This window comes from Neurospora crassa, linkage group VII (assembly GCF_000182925.2).
Source record: "Neurospora crassa OR74A linkage group VII, whole genome shotgun sequence".
Taxonomy (NCBI): domain Eukaryota; kingdom Fungi; phylum Ascomycota; class Sordariomycetes; order Sordariales; family Sordariaceae; genus Neurospora; species Neurospora crassa.
Window position 1 is genome coordinate 1,545,158 of NC_026507.1, and position 18,488 is coordinate 1,563,645.

The 18,488-nt window shown below is 52.0% G+C and overlaps 2 protein-coding genes and 1 non-coding gene across 3 annotated transcripts; 1 reads left to right on the forward strand and 2 right to left on the reverse strand.

Moving 5' to 3' along the window:
- Window positions 1-9,643, forward strand: NCU04531 (hypothetical protein). The gene is made up of 3 exons (XM_951849.3): window positions 1-3,595; window positions 3,648-4,795; window positions 4,849-9,643. Exons 1-3 carry the CDS (start codon window positions 620-622, stop codon window positions 9,371-9,373), a joined length of 8,649 nt encoding a protein of 2,882 aa, XP_956942.3. The 5' UTR covers window positions 1-619; the 3' UTR covers window positions 9,374-9,643.
- On the reverse strand, window positions 9,637-9,744 carry NCU15330. The gene has a single exon. It is a non-coding gene; the product is annotated as a tRNA-Leu (tRNA).
- A 6,014-nt stretch (window positions 9,745-15,758) lies between these two features.
- On the reverse strand, window positions 15,759-16,276 carry NCU04529 (hypothetical protein; the record flags this gene model as incomplete). Its single annotated transcript, XM_951847.3, has 2 exons — window positions 15,759-15,778; window positions 15,919-16,276. The coding sequence occupies 2 exons, from the start codon at window positions 16,274-16,276 to the stop codon at window positions 15,759-15,761; spliced, it is 378 nt and encodes a 125-aa protein (XP_956940.3).
- Between the last annotated feature and the right edge of the window lie 2,212 nt (window positions 16,277-18,488).

Here is an 18,488-nt window from a genome sequence, read left to right on the forward strand (position 1 = left end):
CTGGTTGAAGTGCCCCCCCCCTTCCCCCCCCATCGCTGAGTGCATGTACAGTACGTACATGTTGGCGTCGATCGCCCCTCTCTCTTAGTCTAGGCTGTTTCTTCTTCAGTCCCTCTGTCAGACTGTCTTGCCTGTCACTGCTTCCTTTCCTCGCTTCTTCCCTTTTAGCGGCCTATGTCGCGTTTGCTCCCGTCAACGAACGTCCTTCCAATCCCCTTCCCGTTTCATGTCGACGACATCGGACATTTCCATATCGCCAAGTCGAATGATCGCGCGTCACCCCAAGCCTTGCCTTCGTGGACGAGCCAACAAACAGCCAACACTGTGCGATGCCGACTAGCGTCTGACATCACTCCTCCCCCTCGACGTCTCAGCTCCATCTTCTCCGAATAACCAACAACAACACTTCTTCACTTGTCTTTCGTTTCGTTGGGTGCTAATGGTACCGGGGGTACTGTTACCTATCTTCTACTCTCCTCCTTTTCGTCGTCGTCGTTATTGAGGTTCCAGTCCTCGTTCATGATACCCCTTCCTCTTGTTATACTCTTAGTTTAATATATTCCTCTTTTGCCCTTTCCACGCCTGTGCCACCCCTCCCCTTCTTCTCTTCCCTCTCGTCATGGAAGGCCCCTCGGCGCAAAAAGTTATCGTCCCGCGTATAGATACGGCTTCGACCTGGGTTCAGATCGAAGAGAAAACTGCCGAGAATAGGCTACTGTCGGTCGTCGCGCAGGTCCTCGACATTCCCCGAGAACAAATCCAGCTCCATGAATCCTTCAAAGACTTGGGCGGTGACGACAGGTCCGCCGTGGCCCTGAGGGCCGAGTGTCTGGAGGTTGGCATCGACATCAAAGTTTCCGATATCCTTCGCTGCCCGACCCTCGCTGAACTCCAAACCTGTATTATCCCCAAGTACGAGCACCCCGTTGTCCGTAAGCCGCCCGACAATATCGAAACCACCATGGTCCCGGTCGAACTTCGCGAAATACACAGGCCTGCGAGGCTAGCCGTTACCCGTGACGCAAATGCGAGTATCGCGACAAAACGCTCGCGCAACTCGAGCCAGGCCAGCTCCGGCTCGCAAGCTATACATATGACAGAGATAGAAAAGGCATTGGGCAACCAAAAAGAAATATCGAGGATAGCAACGGTGCGACCAAAGGCAGGCATCCTCGAAGGGAAACTCGTTGCCCTCTTCACCCTCTCCACCACTCAGTCATCCCGAGCCAGTTCATCCGATGTCAGCCTGATATCCCAGTCCAACTCCATCTTCGCCGGCACCCAAGTCACCCTACTCCGCCAAGTTGCCAAATCCCTTCTTCCGCCGACCAGCCTGCCCGATGTATGGATCGTCTTGGAAAGCATGCCCCTTACGGAGACCGGCCATATAGATACTCGACGATTGCGAACTTGGGTCCAGAATATGAATCAACAGCTCCATTACCAGGTGTCCAATCTCCAATCCCAGGTGCCCCTGGAGGAGCCAAAAACGACCTTGGAACGCTCGTTACAGAGGCTGGTAAGCAAAGTGCTGGCTCTTTCTCAGGTTCAGATCGGCGTCAACCTTTCCTTCTACCAGTTAGGAGGCGATGAGACGACTGCATTGGAACTCGTTGCCCGGTGCAAAAATGAGGCTATATACATCGAACCCGTGGAGGTGCTTGGATCAAATACCCTCTCGGAGTTGGCCGCCATTGCCGAGTCGAGGGGCATCCAGGAGAACCAATGGGAGGAGGAAACTCACGACTTCTTCGATCTGTCTCCGATGCAGCATTTGTACTTTGAGTCCTCTATGGGTGGAGACCTGAACCGTAGATCTGCCGGCGATGGGACTTACCGCTTCAACCTAAGCCTCTTTCTCCGCTTCAAAAAGGACGTCTGTTTCGAGGATGTCGCGGCCGCTCTGGAAGCTATTGTTGCCCACCATCCAATGCTTCGATCGCGCTACAGTCGGGGATCTGATGGCTGGATGCAGCTTATTCTACCTGATGTTGCAGGATCGTATAACCTCCGCCGCCACTCGATATCCTCAGATCGCGAACTGGACACCATTATCGGACAAACACAGCTCGCTATCGACATTGAGAAGGGGCCGGTCTTCGCTGCCGACTACTTCACAACCCACGACGCTCAGCAACTGATCTATCTTACTGCTCACCATCTTGCTGTTGACCTACCCTCATGGCGCATCATCATTCACGATCTCGACGAGCTTCTGGACTCGGGTAGTTTTCTGTCCCAACGGTCGATGCCCTTTCACAAATGGGTCGAGCTACAAAAGTACGATGTTCAAGGGAAAGACCCAAAAGAGTTCGTGCCCTTCAAACTCCAACCGGGTGATTATACCTTTTGGGGTCTGCGAGAAATCCCCAACTCGTACGGCGACACGCAAGACATTAGCTTCGCTCTCAGCTCGGAGCTGACGGCGATATTGCAAAGTTCCTGCAACCAAGTTTTCAAGACTGATACGGTTGACATCTACCTCGCTGCGCTTATGTTGTCGTTTGCACAGACATTCCCCGATCGGTCTGTGCCAGTGGTGTGGAATCAAGAGCACGGTAGGGACATGTGGAGGTCGGACATTGACATTTCCGAGACAGTAGGGTGGTTTACAGCTCTGTGCCCGATAGCCCAAAAGGTAGAAGGTACAGACGACTTCATCGACGTTCTCCGACATCTCAAAGATACGCGCCGGTCAATACCAGCTCATGGCTCCAAGTACTTCGCGTCACGGTTCTACAACAGCGCTGGGCCTGACACCTTGCGCCCCGATTGGCCGATCGAGGTCATGTTCACCTACGCGGGCTCGCTGCAACAACTAGAGCGCACCAACGGCGTGATGGAGCAGTTGCCTCTGACAAGCCGATCTTTCGACTCCCCGACTTCGGATATTGGGTCGAAAGTGGGCCGCGTGGCTTTGTTCGAGATCAGCGCCATGCTTGACAAAGGTACCGCCAAAGTGTCGTTCACATATAGCAAGTTCTGTAAAGACCAGACTCGCATCGCGCAATGGGCTCATAACTATGAGCACCTGCTTCTCGAGGCGATTGGCAGGCTGAGGTACCACCCTCATGAGCTAACGCTTGCCGATGTTCCTCATCTTGATGTCACATATGAAGGTCTGACGATATTCAACAAACAGCGGGTAGCGGGTCTGAAACTGGCAAGCGTGCAAGATGTTGAAACCATCTACCCGGTGACTGCCGTACACCAGGCCATCTTGATCAGTCAAGCTCAGCGACCAGATACGTGCTATCTGCATGCCATCTATGAGTTCGCATCACCACATGGCGATTCTATTGATATTGCCAGACTATGCAACGCGTGGCAGCATGTATGCAACCGGCATCCAGCCCTAAGGACCGTCTTTACCGAGAGCGTCAGCGAAACTGGGTTGTGGGACATGGTGATTCTTCGTCGGGCTTCGCCAGATATGCTCTTCATTGATACAGCCCCTGCAGAAGATCCAGTGTACGAGCTCGACAATCTCCCAGATCTTCGACCGACGGACAATAAGCCGCTCCACCGCTTGACGGTGTGCAGAGCTCCAACCAGAACGTTCATCAAGCTGGATATTAGCACCGCGCTTTGCGATGTAAGTTTGTTCCCGTTTTCTCTTGCATACCTCCAGTGCTTACAAAGGGTAGTCTGTCAGTATTCACATCGTTTTACACGATCTTCGAAGAGCCTACGTCACCGAAAAGGCCATTCCTGAGCCTGCCCACTTCGGATACCCTCATTATATGCAGTTTTTGAGCGGGATACGCTGTGGATCCAGTGTTGGCTTTTGGCGTGAGAGGCTTTCCGACGTCGCACCAAGCATGTTCCCTCGACTTACTGTGTCGCCCGACGAGCAGCGCTTCGTCAATTCCTTTCTCGACTTGGAGATCACGTCCTACGAACTGTCTGGGTTCACAAGATCCCACACGACCACTGTCGATGCGATTGTCCGTTTGGCGTGGGGCCTTGTGCTGCGATGCTTCACCGGGTCGAACGCTGTGTGCTTCGGCTACCAAACAAGCGGCCGTGACACCTCCATTTCCGAGCTACAAACCGCCGTAGGTTCCTTTGCCAATATTGTGGCCTGCAATTACGAATTGACGTCGCATACATCTCTTAAGATGGCGTTGGAGGTTATTGAAGATCAACTTACAGCTAGCTTGCCGCATCAACACTTTACCATGGCCGAGTTGGAACATGCTATGGGCATGAAGGGTGGCGAACACCTCTTCAACTCGTGCCTAACCTTCACCGAAGAGCCCGCAGGACTGAACAGCAAGTTCACTAAAAGAACAAACTTTGAGCTCAAGCCACTCTCGCTCAAGCAGACGTCCGATGTGGACGTACTTTTTAATACGCGGTTTGCCGGGGGAAAGCTGGTGGTCGACATTGGACAAAGGGTCATGTCCGAAGAGCAGGCTCTCAATGTGGCCAATACATTTGGAAAAGCGATCCGCACCATTCTTTCAGCACCGCAAAATTCCATAGGAACAGTTGATCTGTTCAGTGACCGTGACTATGCCCAGTTGTTAGCCTGGGGCGCTGACTCGCCTTCTGCCAATAGCGCACGAGTTGAAAGCCTTGTTCACGATCTTGTAAACAAGCAAGCCAGCGCTCAGCCTAACTCTCAAGCCGTCTGCGCGTGGGACGGTACTTTTACGTACCAGCAACTAGATGAAGAGGCAACAACCCTAGCCCATCATCTAGTGGATGTGGGCGTTGGACCACACTCGGTTGTGCCTGTAGTGATGGAGAAGAGTCGCCTTACCATTGTGGCGATCCTCGCTGTTCTCAAGTAAGTTGTGCCTACTTCCGTCTTTTTTCGCCTGCTAACCTTCGTTCATACAGAGCTGGCGGTGCGTTTGTCCCCATCGATGCTTTGGAATTAGGCTTGATCCAACCCATCTTTGAACGGCTCAATTTCTCGAGGGTCGCGGTCGCTTCTGAGCGCGCTGCCTTGGTCCTTGGCAACCTGTTCGACGATGTTGTCACCTTGAATGACGGCCTAATGAACGGCCTTCCGCGCGATCAAAGATCGCTCACCTCGATGGCTACGCCTTCCGATCCAGCCTGTATACTTTTTTCCCGCGTCTCATCGGGCGTGGCTCGTGGGGTTTCCTTCAGCCACACTGCATTATCCACCGCGCTTCTGGGTCAGGGCCCCGCCGCGAAGATTGGACCTTTGAGCCGCGTCATGCAGCTCTCGTCTTTTAACGTTGACATTTGCGTTTCGGAGATCCTCACCACACTCGCTCATGGAGGATGTGTGTGTGTGCCGTCTGCGAACGAGCGGCTCAAGGATTTTGCAGGCGCTGTCAACCGTATGCAGGTCAACTGGACTTATATGACGCCACACCTCTCCCGTAAAGTTGACCCGACAAAGGTGCCAACCTTGAAGGCGGTGTGCTTCAGGACTCGGAGCCTGGATGAAGACACATACAGTGCATGGCATGGTAAAGCCAACATAATCCTGGCCTATGGACCACACGATGTCTGTCCTTTGGGTATCTCCTTTCTCGAGGCCGTCGGTGAAAACCAACTTCGAAGTGTCGGGCGCCCGTTTTGCGGTAGCTTTATGGTTGTTAATCCAGACGACCGCAAGAATCTGGTCCCTGTCGGTGCCGTCGGAGAGCTGGTAGTAGAGGGGCCAACCTTGGGTTGCCATTACCCTAACAGGGAGTCTACTTTGGGGCCAATGTCGCCACTTGGACCGTCTGCGGGCAACCCGTCACGGTACTTCAAAACTGGACACAGAGTTAGGTATACTGACGGTGGGTTGATGGAGTTCATCTCTCACAAAGACGAGGATGTTGGCAGCAAGGAAAGACCAGTAGACACGGCGCAGATAGAGCGGTATCTTCGACGGTGTCTTGGACGGGGAGTTGATGTCCTGGTAGACAAATTGCCCTTCCGAAGCACGGATGACGCGCCGGTATTGGCTGCCTTCATCGAGTTCGGGGATAGTATCCTCGATGGCGAAGACGACCTCAACTCATTGGGCGCGACGGCTAAAGAGCAGCTGTTCATTGCTAGGCAACTTGTCGAGATTGGGTTGCGAAGCAATGCTGCTCCGCCCGGAATCCCGTCAATCTTCATCCCAGTGAAGCATCTTCCAATCACCCCTTCACTCAAGGTCAATCGACGTCGCCTTCAGAAAATGATCAGTGGGTTATCCAAAGAGAAGCTCATCGCACTGTGCAGTGCCTCGACAGTTGACGACGCGAAGCTCACGCAATTTAAACCTCTCCCGCTGACCGACAATGAAGAGCGAATGAGGGTGATCTGGGCAAAGGTCCTGGGTGTAGAGGAAGCTCGTATCCGTGCTGGTGACGGCTTCTTTGGCGTTGGTGGCGACCACGTGCTTGCTGCTCAATTGGTTACCGCCTGTCGGCATGAAGGCATATCGATCTCAATCGCCGATGTCCTCCAAAATGTCACACTCACCGAGTTATGCAGGACAATGTCTCCCATTGAGCCGCTGCAGTCCGACAGCTCAGTTTCGCTGCCGGTGTTGAACCCTTTGCCCACTGCGTCTGACCCGAATGTAGTCCAACAAATACTCCTGGAGAAAGTCATTGCACCAAAGGTTGGTGTCGATGCGCACGGCATCAAAGACGCCGCCGAAGCAACATCTACGCAGATGCGGCATATGGAAACCGGAATGCTCCGCGGCCGTGCAAATATCAACTATTTCACGTTCATGTTCACTGGTCCTGTCGATGTTAAGAAGCTGGAAGATGCATGCATGACGCTCGTCACCATTCATCCCATCCTTCGTACCGCCTTTGTTCCGCACAACCGAAAGGTGTACCAAGCTGCGATCAAGTCAGCTAATGTCGAGTTCAAGAGGCACACCTGCCCCACTTGGAGGTTGAACACGGTCATGGAAAAGTCGATCCGGAAAGACCAAGCCTCACCGGTGGCCTTCTGCTCTCCCATGACAAAGTTCATTTTCATCGATGGAGGAAAGCAATCAATACTCATCCTTCGACTCTCCAAAGCCCAATACGACGACCTCTCAATGGCCTTGTTCGTCAAGGACCTCAAGAAGCTGTATAGTGGGACACAGAATCCACCTCGTCGCCCGACCTACTGCGAATTTGTCCGGTCCGTTGAGCTGGCTAACTCACAAGGAGCCGAGGAGTACTGGAAGAAACTGCTCGAAGGTAGTACGGTTACTCAGGTAGTCGAGCATCCCTTGCCATATCGGGTGTCGGCAAACATCAAGACGTTGCGTCATGTGATGCCTCTCGGCTCATTGTCCAGCCTCGGAATTTCTTACGAGACCATTCTGAAAAGTGCATGGGCAATGGTTCTTGCCAGTCTCTCAGCATCTCCCGATGTAGTTTTTGGCGAGCTTGTTGATGGTCGCCATGTCACACTCTCGGGCAACCAGTCGGTAATGGGGGTCATGGGGCCAACAGTCAACCAAATCCCCGTCCGGGTGCAGTTTCCAGATACACCGCTTACACCATTAGCTCTGCTCCAGAACGTGCAGACGCAGCGAATATCCAGCATACCCTTCGAAAATCTGGGGACGCTAAACATTGTGGAGAAGTGCACACCATGGCCGTACTGGACTCGCTTTAGCACTCTGATCCAACACCAGTACGAGGACACAGCCATTGTCCCATCGGAACCCAAGTCATTCCATCTCGGTACTGCCTCGTGCAAGTTCACTGTTATCGAATCCAGAGCTCAGGATGTTCCGGATCTATTCATTAGATCGATTGCCCGCGGAAACAATCGGGTCGAGTTGTCGGTCACGTTTTGTGTCGACCGTGTCCCTGAGACTTTTGCTGATGAGGCGCTGCGAATGATCTGCGCCACCATCAACCTTCTCACCAGCGTCAACATTACACAGCCACTGATTCCATCCGGTGACCAATACAAGAACATGGAGAAGAAGATCCCACTTCCTCTTAGGGACTTGCTGGACGCATGCACGGCGCACACCAGTGCCGGCCGGTCTGATGCTGTCAAGGCGCTGACAAAAGATCAAGAAGGTGGCATTCAGGCCGTCATCTCCAAAGCGTGGACAGCGGTCGTCAACCCTCGGGCTCTGGGTGTCCCTGAAGCGCAGGTGCAAAATGCTGCCTTCTTTGATCTATGGGGAAGCCTCATCCCCGCCGCTCAACTAGCAACGCAGCTGAACCGCGAACTGCCCAAAGCCAATATTCCCGGTGTCGATGCCACTGTCGCAGTCACTATGGAGGAGATTGTGGAGAACCCCACAATGGTCAAGCAATTTGAGCTGATAGCAGTCAAGATGAACAACAAATCCAACGGTACCGGCTCCTCGTCATCATTACCTTTGTCCAAGGCCAAGGACAAGGAGAAGGGCAAAGACACCGCCGTAAACAACAAGCCTACGTTGACAGACAACACCAGGCTTGCCCCGATCCAAGCCGCCGTGCGCAGAAAATCTAGCATCAACCTTGCCGTTGCCAGCGTCAAGGGAACGTTCCGCCGCTTTGCCTCCACTGTTGGCCGTTCGGGCGCCGAACCGTCCGCCAAAACATCCTCGGCAGCCTCGAATGAATCCACGACCATGGCCATCGGCATCGCGTCCGCCATGGTTGCCGAGCTTGTCTCTCCCTTTTCTCCAAACGTCGTCAGTGCAAACATTAATGCCCGTATCGACGTTCCTGGTCGACAACAACAACAACAACAACAGCAGCAGCAGTCTTCACAAATGGTGCATCCTGGACAACCAGCCTTCGACATGGTCCTCGACAGCCCTGTGGGCCCCATAGAAAAAGACGCCACTGAAGAGCTAACGAACCCTGAACCCGACTCCTCTTGGCGCTCACTCCTACTCCCCGGCGCAGCTGTGGAACTTCCCCTTTCAGAGATTCCTTCCAGAAGAGGGACAGAACACACAATCGGCTCCTCCACGTCGGCAACTACGAGCATGACGGAGGACGGGAGCGGCAGTGCGCAGAGTAGTCGGTACAGCGGCGAAGAGGGGAGGCGATATGGGGATCAGGTTACCCCTGTCTTGCCGGTGCAGGTCAGGATGAGTGGGACAAACGGGAACGGGAAGGGGAACGTGCCGGCGGTGATTGATACCGCGGCTGCGAACGGACACTGGAGAAGAGGAGGGACAACAAGCGAGGCGGATGATTTGGTTAGTCCGTTGACGGCTGTCAGTCCTGGGAAGTATGGGGGACGATTCCTTGCAGCTGGAAATATCACGGGGGAAGGGGCGGGAAGTGGAAGCAAAGGTCCAAGTGGGCTGACAGTGATGGTGTCGCCTCTTAACACGCCAAGTAGGACTGCGGATGGAGGTGGGCAGGGACACGGGCATCGACTGAGTGCGAGTGGGAGTACGTTGATGAGAAAGATGGGTATGTCGAGTGTTGCCGAGTGAACGGATGCGGTGCGGTGCGGTGCGATGTGCTGTGCTGTGCTGTGCTCTTGAAGGGCTCTTGAGCGCCGAGGGCGGTGGTTTGTTTGCTTGTAGCGTGGTGTTTGGTGATGGGCCAGGAAGGACACGACAATGGAGTCAATGGTTGATTGATATTGTAGCTGCTGGCTGGTACTGCAACAATGATACGGGAAATCGAGCAAAACAGACCCAATTGACAAAAAGAAAGTACACCAACCCGAGCTCGGTTGGTATATCAGATGATATGACAAGAGTGGGATTCGAACCCACGCCCTTTCGGACCACGGATTTCTCGAGATGAGGATTAAGGGTTAACCTTAACGTGGCGCCTTAGACCGCTCGGCCATCTTGCCTTTGAATTTGATGAAAATGGGATGTGGGTGGGTGGGTTATGAAGGTGCTGGTTGTGGGTGGTTTGTGAAGAGTTTTCTTTGAGGGATGTCCTAGTTTTTGTTAATTGGAGCCCCCCACAGGGCACTTTGGACCCTGGGCCCCACTACTTGTGTGTGCGCGGCCTAGGGCGGGACGGACGTAGGTACAGTCTCTTTAGAATCCTATCCTCACGGTGCAGTATTTCGATATGGCCTAGAAAACTATCTGCTCTTCTTTTTACCCAGCATATCGATCCAACATTTCCCATTACCTATAAAAGCAAATAGTGTAGTTACCTTCTTTACAAGGTGCCGGTGCATAGCGACAAGGTCCCTCTACCCCCACATTTGTCCGGCTTACCTAGTGCCCTGGGACAAGATTCCAGAGGAAGTGGGGGGCCGGAACTTACAAGGGCTTGAATACCGGTAGCTTGAATCTCTTACTGTGTCGTCGTCGTCGTCGTCGTCGTCTAAAAGCCGCTTCTTCTCCACGATGACATGTGTTAGCAATTCACAATGTAAGTGTCAGTGCATCGGTCTTCACTAGAGGTAGACGCAGTCGTTGGATGACGAAATGTTCTGAGCATCCGAAAACCCGAAGTATGCGATGCAGGGTCATAGTACCGGATTTTCGTTTCCTGCGATAAAAAAAGTCAAAGTTGAGGGAGCCACGGGTAGTAATCAATCACTTTTCCAATTCAGACTCTCGAACCCTGATCCGATGTGCGGCCGGGGGTGCCGATGGGCCGATGGGTGCGGTGTCTACTGTTGTCCGACCCGACTCCGTGGGGCGGGCGGTTCTTTCGGCGTAGCGGGGTGTCTAGTCTAGAGGATGGGACCGGGACCGGGACCGGGATCGGGATCGGGTCCTCCTTCCGGACTTGGGCCGACGAAGGATACCTATGAATATTGAAGTTTGTAATCATTTCTTGGATCGGGATTCTGTTTTCTTCTAGGGCCATTTTCGAAGGAATCTCATCATCCCATCGATGTGGTTTCATGCAAAATCGCGTCATGCTGATTACATGTGGTCTCAACGAAGACGAACTTACCACGAGCATCAGCAATTCTGGATTACCAACCGCGCTGTTGCTCTGCTGACAAGTTTTGGCCATGGAAGATACCTACCTCTAGGTAGTTGAGTCCGGATCCGGATACGGCCTCGATAGATAGCTGACCACCCTTTACCTGTCCTGTCATCCGGATCCTTGATCTTCAATCGGTGCGGAAGTAAGTCGTATTGCCGAGCCGCTGAATGACGGCGGCGGCGGCGGTTACCGTACGTGATGGATAGGATACCTCTAGGTAAGAAAAGAAATAGAGGTGGTTACGTATGGAGATATTGCTGCTGCTCTTGTGTAGTGTTGGCGATTAAAGTTGTGTTTGGGTGTGTGGTATACCCTAATCGGGGTTATATGCGTTCAAGCCCTATCAGTATGCGTCTAGGCCAGATTATATGCGGTTTGGATGCATACCATTGCAGACATACTCCGTAAGTCAACATGGCTTTATAAGGTAGGAGGTGTATGTGTTTTTGTAGAGACTTACAGATCAGCATTATTCCATTTTACCTGGCTTCCCGATGAGTAAATATGCGACAATCAGATAGATACCTATTGCTGACCTTGAATCTTGTCACCAGGTCGATGGCGAGCATTGTCCTACATGTACTGACGGAAGTGGATGTACGTAACCAACTTCCTTGGTTGTTATTCCACTGTTGAAACCACTTCCATACTACGTATTGTCTTTTCGTTGACTGGCGCGCTCACGCCCCGCTCAGTAAAAGCGCATTGCTTGAGTCTTAACGGTCTCTGGACTGAGTCAAAGGTGTCAATGGCAGGAGCGAGTGAGGTAGTCGCAGTGGCTTAACTTGAGCTTGACCTGGTTATTGGTGGCATGACACATGAGTGAGCTGGGAAGTCAGTGCCTGGAAGTCTAGAATTCGGATTTCGGAATGATTGTGAGGAATTGCGGGATCGGGAAATCAGAGAGTCATATTTAGAACTTCTATCCGGTGGCTTGATACTGTATCTGGAGGTAAGGACTGTAAGGTACCTGCGTCAGAACCTCACAAGTTGGAAGTTGCGAAGACTACCTCTAGGTACCTAGGTAGGTAGGTATGCACATGCCCAGTTGATCCAAGCCATCTTCCCTTACCAAACGGCAGCTACCTTCTCCTGTTGTTTTCGCAGGACACAAGGTGCGCATATGAAGGAAAATGTTGGACAAAGGGCCATCCGAAGGCTTTTTTCTCCACGGCAGAGCCTATAGCCCAGAAGGAAGGACAAACCTTAAGTACCCGGTGGCACATTCTCGGAAGTTACAATCGGGTGGTGGAACCCAGGAACTCGGGTTCTGTATGACGAGTGGTGAAACCTGGAATTGGGAGAAAGACATGTGAGACGTTGGTGTGGTTATACAGCAGTATTCGGGTGCTCAGGGGCTAGGATCGAACTGATATTTGTGTCATGATACCTTTTCCGAAAGCTGAATAGCTTGAACATGTGGGAGAATGAGTGGTTTTACCGACATTCTACAGGCATAATTAGTACACATGACATTGGGCGAAGAGTCTAGACTCATGGTTTTCATTGGTATCAGACACTTCTGGCTTCTTCCTTCCCCGATCAATAGTCACGAAAATGAATCGTGTGAATCCAAGTCCAAGAACAGAACAATATAGGACACTACCTAGATGCCGATACTAGACATGGATGGAGCAGTCCTTGGGAGCACGGTCTCGTTGTCAAAGGGTGCCACATTCTGCGTGGTATTCTCTGAGCTATACCCCTAATCTTGAGCCGCTTGACTATAGCAAACTTTCCCCAATGAATAGGAGCCAGGCATTGAAGTCAATTGCAGGAGCCGCAAAAGCCGACATTCCCCACTGTATTACGTTCCACCTAACTTGCCCGATAATCATTGAATAACAACATTGCAATGTCCGGGATCATTGTCAGGAACAACGAGGAAGAAGAGGTGGCTGTGCAGTAAATATTGAGCGTGTGACCTACACTGGACACTTCCGCCCTTAATGACCCGGATGCTTCTGGAATCCTTCAACTGAGCCACCTCATGTTTGCGTTCTGTTGAAGATCGTAGTGGAAAACAGCATAGAAGACATTCACTGTAGTGGTTGGAAGGTTGCTGGAATCCTCAAGATATCATGCTCTGGGCAACGATATCCTGCGGCTCGTACTATAAGGTAGGTACCTACCTACCTAGTCTTGGCTTCTTAGTATAAAGTCATTTGAGGTAGGTATATTGGTTTAACGGACATACCGAGGTGATGAAATCTGAGACGATATGGAATTTCCTACCCGTGACCGTGCATGTCGGTTTGAAGTTCGTGCAAAGCAACGTGGTAGGTGGCCTGAGGGAAGTATGTTTCCGGCACAGCTCCTACCATCAAAGACGTATTGGGAACCGCCAAGGGGGTCACAGCCCAATAAGGGAGGCATCCGGAATCTGACAACCACCCAGAGCCATGTCAGCTAGGGCTTTGATTCACTGATGATTAAACTAGCCTGGATGGATTCGACGTTGAGGCGCTGTGTGCGTCATTGGATCGCGGTACAGCCAGCTGTCCCTTCCTTGCTTCCATGTGGGTGTGGTCTGCGGCACTGCACACGATACCTATCAAATCGAAGATGACCCAACTGTTGAACATCGACTGAAAATGTGTCTTCTTGGGGCCATATGTTGGTAAGAGAGCCCTGGGCGGGCGGTATGCTGATAATATCTGCCTGGTTTCTATAGGTAGGTGTTCAGGAGGCCAACATGATAATATTACCGTACCGCCTCAACCAAACTCCAGAGTTCTCAAACAAAACTTGAAGGCCTCAAGCGCCATAGTCACACAGCAGGAATATCGAGCTGGGGCTGATAATCCGGGCTGAAAGTTCAATGAGAACGGCGTAGTAGGGTCGATTCAAGGTTCAACGTCCAAGCCGAGAGCTATCGAGTCTCACAACATGAGGCGATGTTCTTCCCTTCAACGCCACTGACCTGGTTTCCCAGTTCCCTGGGCTCACCTCAGCAACAGAACAAGGCCTTTCTCTCGACGGAACCAACAGCACGGGACAAGTATTGCCAAGCTGGAGTGCAGCAGTCGAACTTTGTACGAGATCAGACAGGGAAAGCGTGGGGTAGCTTACCCAGTACTCCATAGTCTTCACCCACTTGTCTGCAGGAGATATGCGACGACAACAGGCCGTGAGATGGAGGTCCTTCCTGGGCCTCGAACTGAATAAGACTGTCAAAAAAAGACAGCAAAAGATGACTTTCCTATGGACTTCAGAGATTCTATGTAGGTAAGCAAAACAGACCTGACCAAGACATCAGATAGCAACTGTTGCGCGTGAACCTTACCTACCTTACCTACCTCTACTTCTATGTACCCATTCACATCTAGCTTATGTGATGATGGTGTACCGCACCGTCCATACGAGGTGACATCGCCAAAGTTCTAAAGCGACTTCGGAAATGCTTTCTGTGCATCTCCCGCTGGTTGGGGTCCGGTGCGGGTGGTCTCGGATTCCAACTTCTCGGTGTGTTGCTTGCACCAGAACTTCGTCACCTGCATACAACAAGACTCTGGAAGACCGCTGCTTGATGCTGAAGGTTTGCTGAAAAGATGGTGCTGAATGATTCCTCGCTAAAACCCTCCTATCAACGGGGTCTGCCGAGAGTGTTACAGTTGCAATATTCTACGCATTGCACTAGTGACTTCCACTGCTACCCACCCACTCACTCAGCGGGTGACTCGGAGAGTTAGTAGTGCGGCGATACGACGACGACACGCGGAAAGAGAGAGACGCTTTAACGCTAAAGGGAAGCGAGAAACGAAAGATTGAAGACGGAAGGGTACGAGACAACCTGAATGGAAAGGGCGAGCTACAAGTCACATGAGTTGCCGCATCATCCCGAGCTCATTGTGCCAAGCTCTCATCGACAGCGCTAGAATCTTACATGAGCTCTGGATCAGAAATCAGCTGCACAATGACGGTCGAACCCAGAGCCTCGGAGATACGAACGGACGTGAAGCCCAGCCCTTGAAGCTTCTCAGAGCAGCCCAGTGAAGTTCAATCCCAAGCCCATGGTAAACAGAAGGTTGGATGGATCAGGTTGATCCCTACACGCACACACACTGATACCGTCAGGTCAGCAAGTCAACCAGCGGGCAGAGGTAAACATGCTGTGTCACCAACTGTGTGAGACGATACGTGTCTTCATTGGGCGCGACACCGGGCGGGCGGGGCTTTTGTTCGGGAACTCGATGTGTAGGGGAAAGGATGTACCAGTCCAATAGATTTCCGTTATAAATAGAAAGCTAAGGTAGACACAGCTCGGGACCGAAAGGACGAATCGAGCATGTTCCGTAGGTACGTGAACCGCACGAGCTGTCAGTTGGGAGCTAGCGAACCTTATGTAAAATGCTACTTTACCTGACCCCCGGGTTTGACCTGGCATTTACTCTTGGTTAGGTTCTTTGAAGGTTGACGCAGTTGTGAGTGTGGTAATGTTGTCGAAAATTGTCACCAGTTGTTGATTCCCGGGTTTCTTTTCCCTATCTCATCTTCAAGTCGTCCTGCTTCAACCATGATTTGAGGTTATGATGCTTTTATTTCCCATTAGCAACAACAAATAACACAAAATATGACCCAAGGAGAGACAGTGAAGCAAACCAAGCCTTTGTTCCCATGCACTTCACGATAAAGCGCTGGCCCGCTGTTCGCGAAGGTGGCCAACCCCGGTCAAGCCACAAACGAAGATCATTAGCTGTCATCCGCACATCCCAGCAAATGAGGAACAGATAGCCGGATGTGCATAGTATTGACACCACTGCAGTACTCGTGCACCCTGACACCCCAGTGGTGCAGTGATGTTGGGCATGGCTCACCCGGTTAAGAGCCTCCTCCACTTTTAAGTTTGACGGTGGTCGACCCACGGGCTGAGTTCGGGAATGCTCTGCAAGCCACAGGATATCTAGATCAGCTCAACGGGGCCTCGACTACACAGAGAGGAACACACCAGTGACGGTCTTGTAAAAAAAAAAAAAAAAAAAAGGGAAGTGTATCTGCAGACTCTGGAGAAGCGATCCAACGGCTTTCTCGCCCGCAGCTTACAGCTCCTGTCTAGAAATGCACTTACTGCAGTGCAGTACATGCATAGTAGAGGTATGTTGCTGCAGGGTTGGCAAATTTCTAGTGCTGTTGGGTGCTGGGTTGGATCCGGCCCAATCTTCAGATTCCGGTCCCGCGCCCTTGCGGACTACACTCCGGTCTCCGTCCAGAATTGGGTGATCTAGGCACCCGAGCCGGTCGAGGTCGCCGATCATGCTCCTCTTTTGGGAAAACCCAAGTGGTTGGTATGGCAGGCAAGGGCACGAAAAGGTTAACCCATCTTGGCTTTTTTGTCTCGATGGCTCGGCGCTTCGGAGCTCGTAGGGCTTTTGATCGCTCCCGTTGAAGCAAAGATCGCCGTGGGCGAGATGCTGGGTGGCATGCATGATGCGATATCAGGCCAAGGTAGAGGGGATTGAAGCCCAAGCTGTGTTTTCTGAGGAGATACCGCATGCATTGATATCGGTTGAGAGTCCCGATCTTGTTGACTTCATGGACGTGAGGTTGCGAGGAAGGCACATCTCGTTGTGATGGGAAATTGCAGTGCGCTTGCTTGATAATGGGAACTGACTGCAGGAAGGCAACAGAAACCGACATCCATCCAAAGCCCTCCGTTCTGGGGTTAAAGAAGATGTATTCCCCAAAATGAGTGCAGTGAAAGTTGGATGTCGTCCAGCACTGAGACCTCCACGCCAAGTCTCTCGCAACCACAACCGAACCAATACATGTCCATCCCAACAGAGCGTTAGCGAGAATTTAAAGGTCAAGTACGAGCGGGAGAATCCAGATTAAGGACGGGAGAGAGGAAAGGGACATAGCTGAACAATTCCGGTAGGGCAGAACCCGACTTACCTCGACACTAGCTACCTACCTACTAGGGACTGCCAGTGTGCCAAGGACCAAGGCAGCGCGCTCAGAAGCGGCCGCGACCCTCGAGAAATTGAGCCGTTCAAAGATGGGTTGGATCAAGCCTAATTTCAAAGCATCCACTATGTAGGGCTCATCAAATTTGCGAGTCTCGATGGCCGGGAATCATCCATATCCATTGGAAGAAGAACTGCATTGCATTCAGCACTATCAGCGCCTCAATCGGCCCAAACGGACCTGGATCAATACAAGCCGAGAGTTCGATAGTTGCTGCACCCGCCATTTGTCTTCCTGGCAGATAGTGCAGGCCACACAGGCACTACACGTTGGATGGAAGGGCTTGGCTACCTGCGAATACAACAATACCTGTTAGTTCTACATCCAATACCGTAACGAGATATACAATCTAGGTGGCAGTTATTGAACCTACCTTGTGGTCAGCCATGTTTTTCGTCAACCAGGCTCTATAGGCCCCGAACGAGCACTATCCAGAGATTGTTTAATCCGACCTGGCAATTCAGCGTAGTAGAACTACCAACAGCACGTGGCATGTCAGCACAGAGAAAGACTCACACAGAGGCATTGTCTCCCTCGGTCTTAGCCAGCCATGCCATTCAAGTCTTGCCTGATCTGATGTAATCTCAGCCTCCGCAGTAAATCCGGCCAAACATTCACGTCCCCGCCTCCGCCTTACCGTGCCTTTTTCTGTCTTACGGCGAGATATTTCCGACCGACCGGTCAACTGGGGCAGTACAGCAGTGCTGCTGTACTGCTGTCAAGCCTAGGTAGGTATCATAGGACGACTGACGCGGAGAGACTTGGTTACCTGTATACAGAGCAGTCAGCAATGCGACTGGAGTCCTACATTGACAACATTTCGGAACCAACCGGGTTTCGTTGCTGTGTTTCTGGCTGGCTGGCTGGCGCTGATGCTGCTGCTGCTGCTGCTGGTCAGCCCCCTGTCATCCACCCCCCCCCCCCCCCCCCTCCCCCCTGGTTCTAACGTATAAGGAGCCGCGTTACACAGGCGACCAACCTGGTCTGGTAGTGTACAACAGCAATACAACCAGGAAAGGAAAAAAAGAAAAGAGGGCGGAAATTCGGCGCCGACGTCGGTCCGTGTCTGGAAAAAGAAAGGATTATTCCGAGCTTGGCTTATACGAAGACTTAAACCCCAGGAGAAAAAAAAAAAAAAAAAAAAGTCAGCTGCCAAGTGCCAAACGCCAATGCCGAGCCAACCTGCCAATCCGATCCTCCCGCCCTTCCGTCGTCATGGAAGCATGATGCTGGTGTGGAAGGATACTCCTCGAAACTGGACTGGAGGGCGCAGCGTTATGCTGCGTTTTTTTGCCTTTGCTTTTCCTCGAAGGGTTTGTGCAACAGGCTGATAACTTTCAACTTACATCGTCCATGGAAAAAGCATTCGCCATTGCCAGGATTTCCCCTGCCAAGGGCGGAGCAGGGGCGCAGAAAAAACATGGTCCCTCCGGGTTTTGACCTCCAGCTTTCCACGCCGCTTTTCATTGTGCTTTTGTCAGTAACCATACCTGAATGTCGGTAACCCCAAGGCGCAAAGCGCTTAGTCTACGCCATACGGAAGTGTAGGGTACGAGTTGAGACATCAACATACCAGGTCCAACTCTGCAAGTTGCAGACATTGTCCTTCACCCAGATCAGATGCGCATATGGCGGACAGACAGACAGAAAGACAGACAACCCAACCTACCTCTA

Bases quoted from the DNA above. Each gene is read 5' to 3' on its own strand.
- NCU04531 (XM_951849.3), top strand. From the start codon at position 620: ATGGAAGGCCCCTCGGCGCAAAAAGTTATCGTCCCGCGTATAGATACG. The intron at 3,596-3,647 runs GTAAGTTTGTTC...TACAAAGGGTAG, and splicing joins TTAGCACCGCGCTTTGCGAT to TCTGTCAGTATTCACATCGT. The intron at 4,796-4,848 runs GTAAGTTGTGCC...TCGTTCATACAG, and splicing joins GCGATCCTCGCTGTTCTCAA to AGCTGGCGGTGCGTTTGTCC.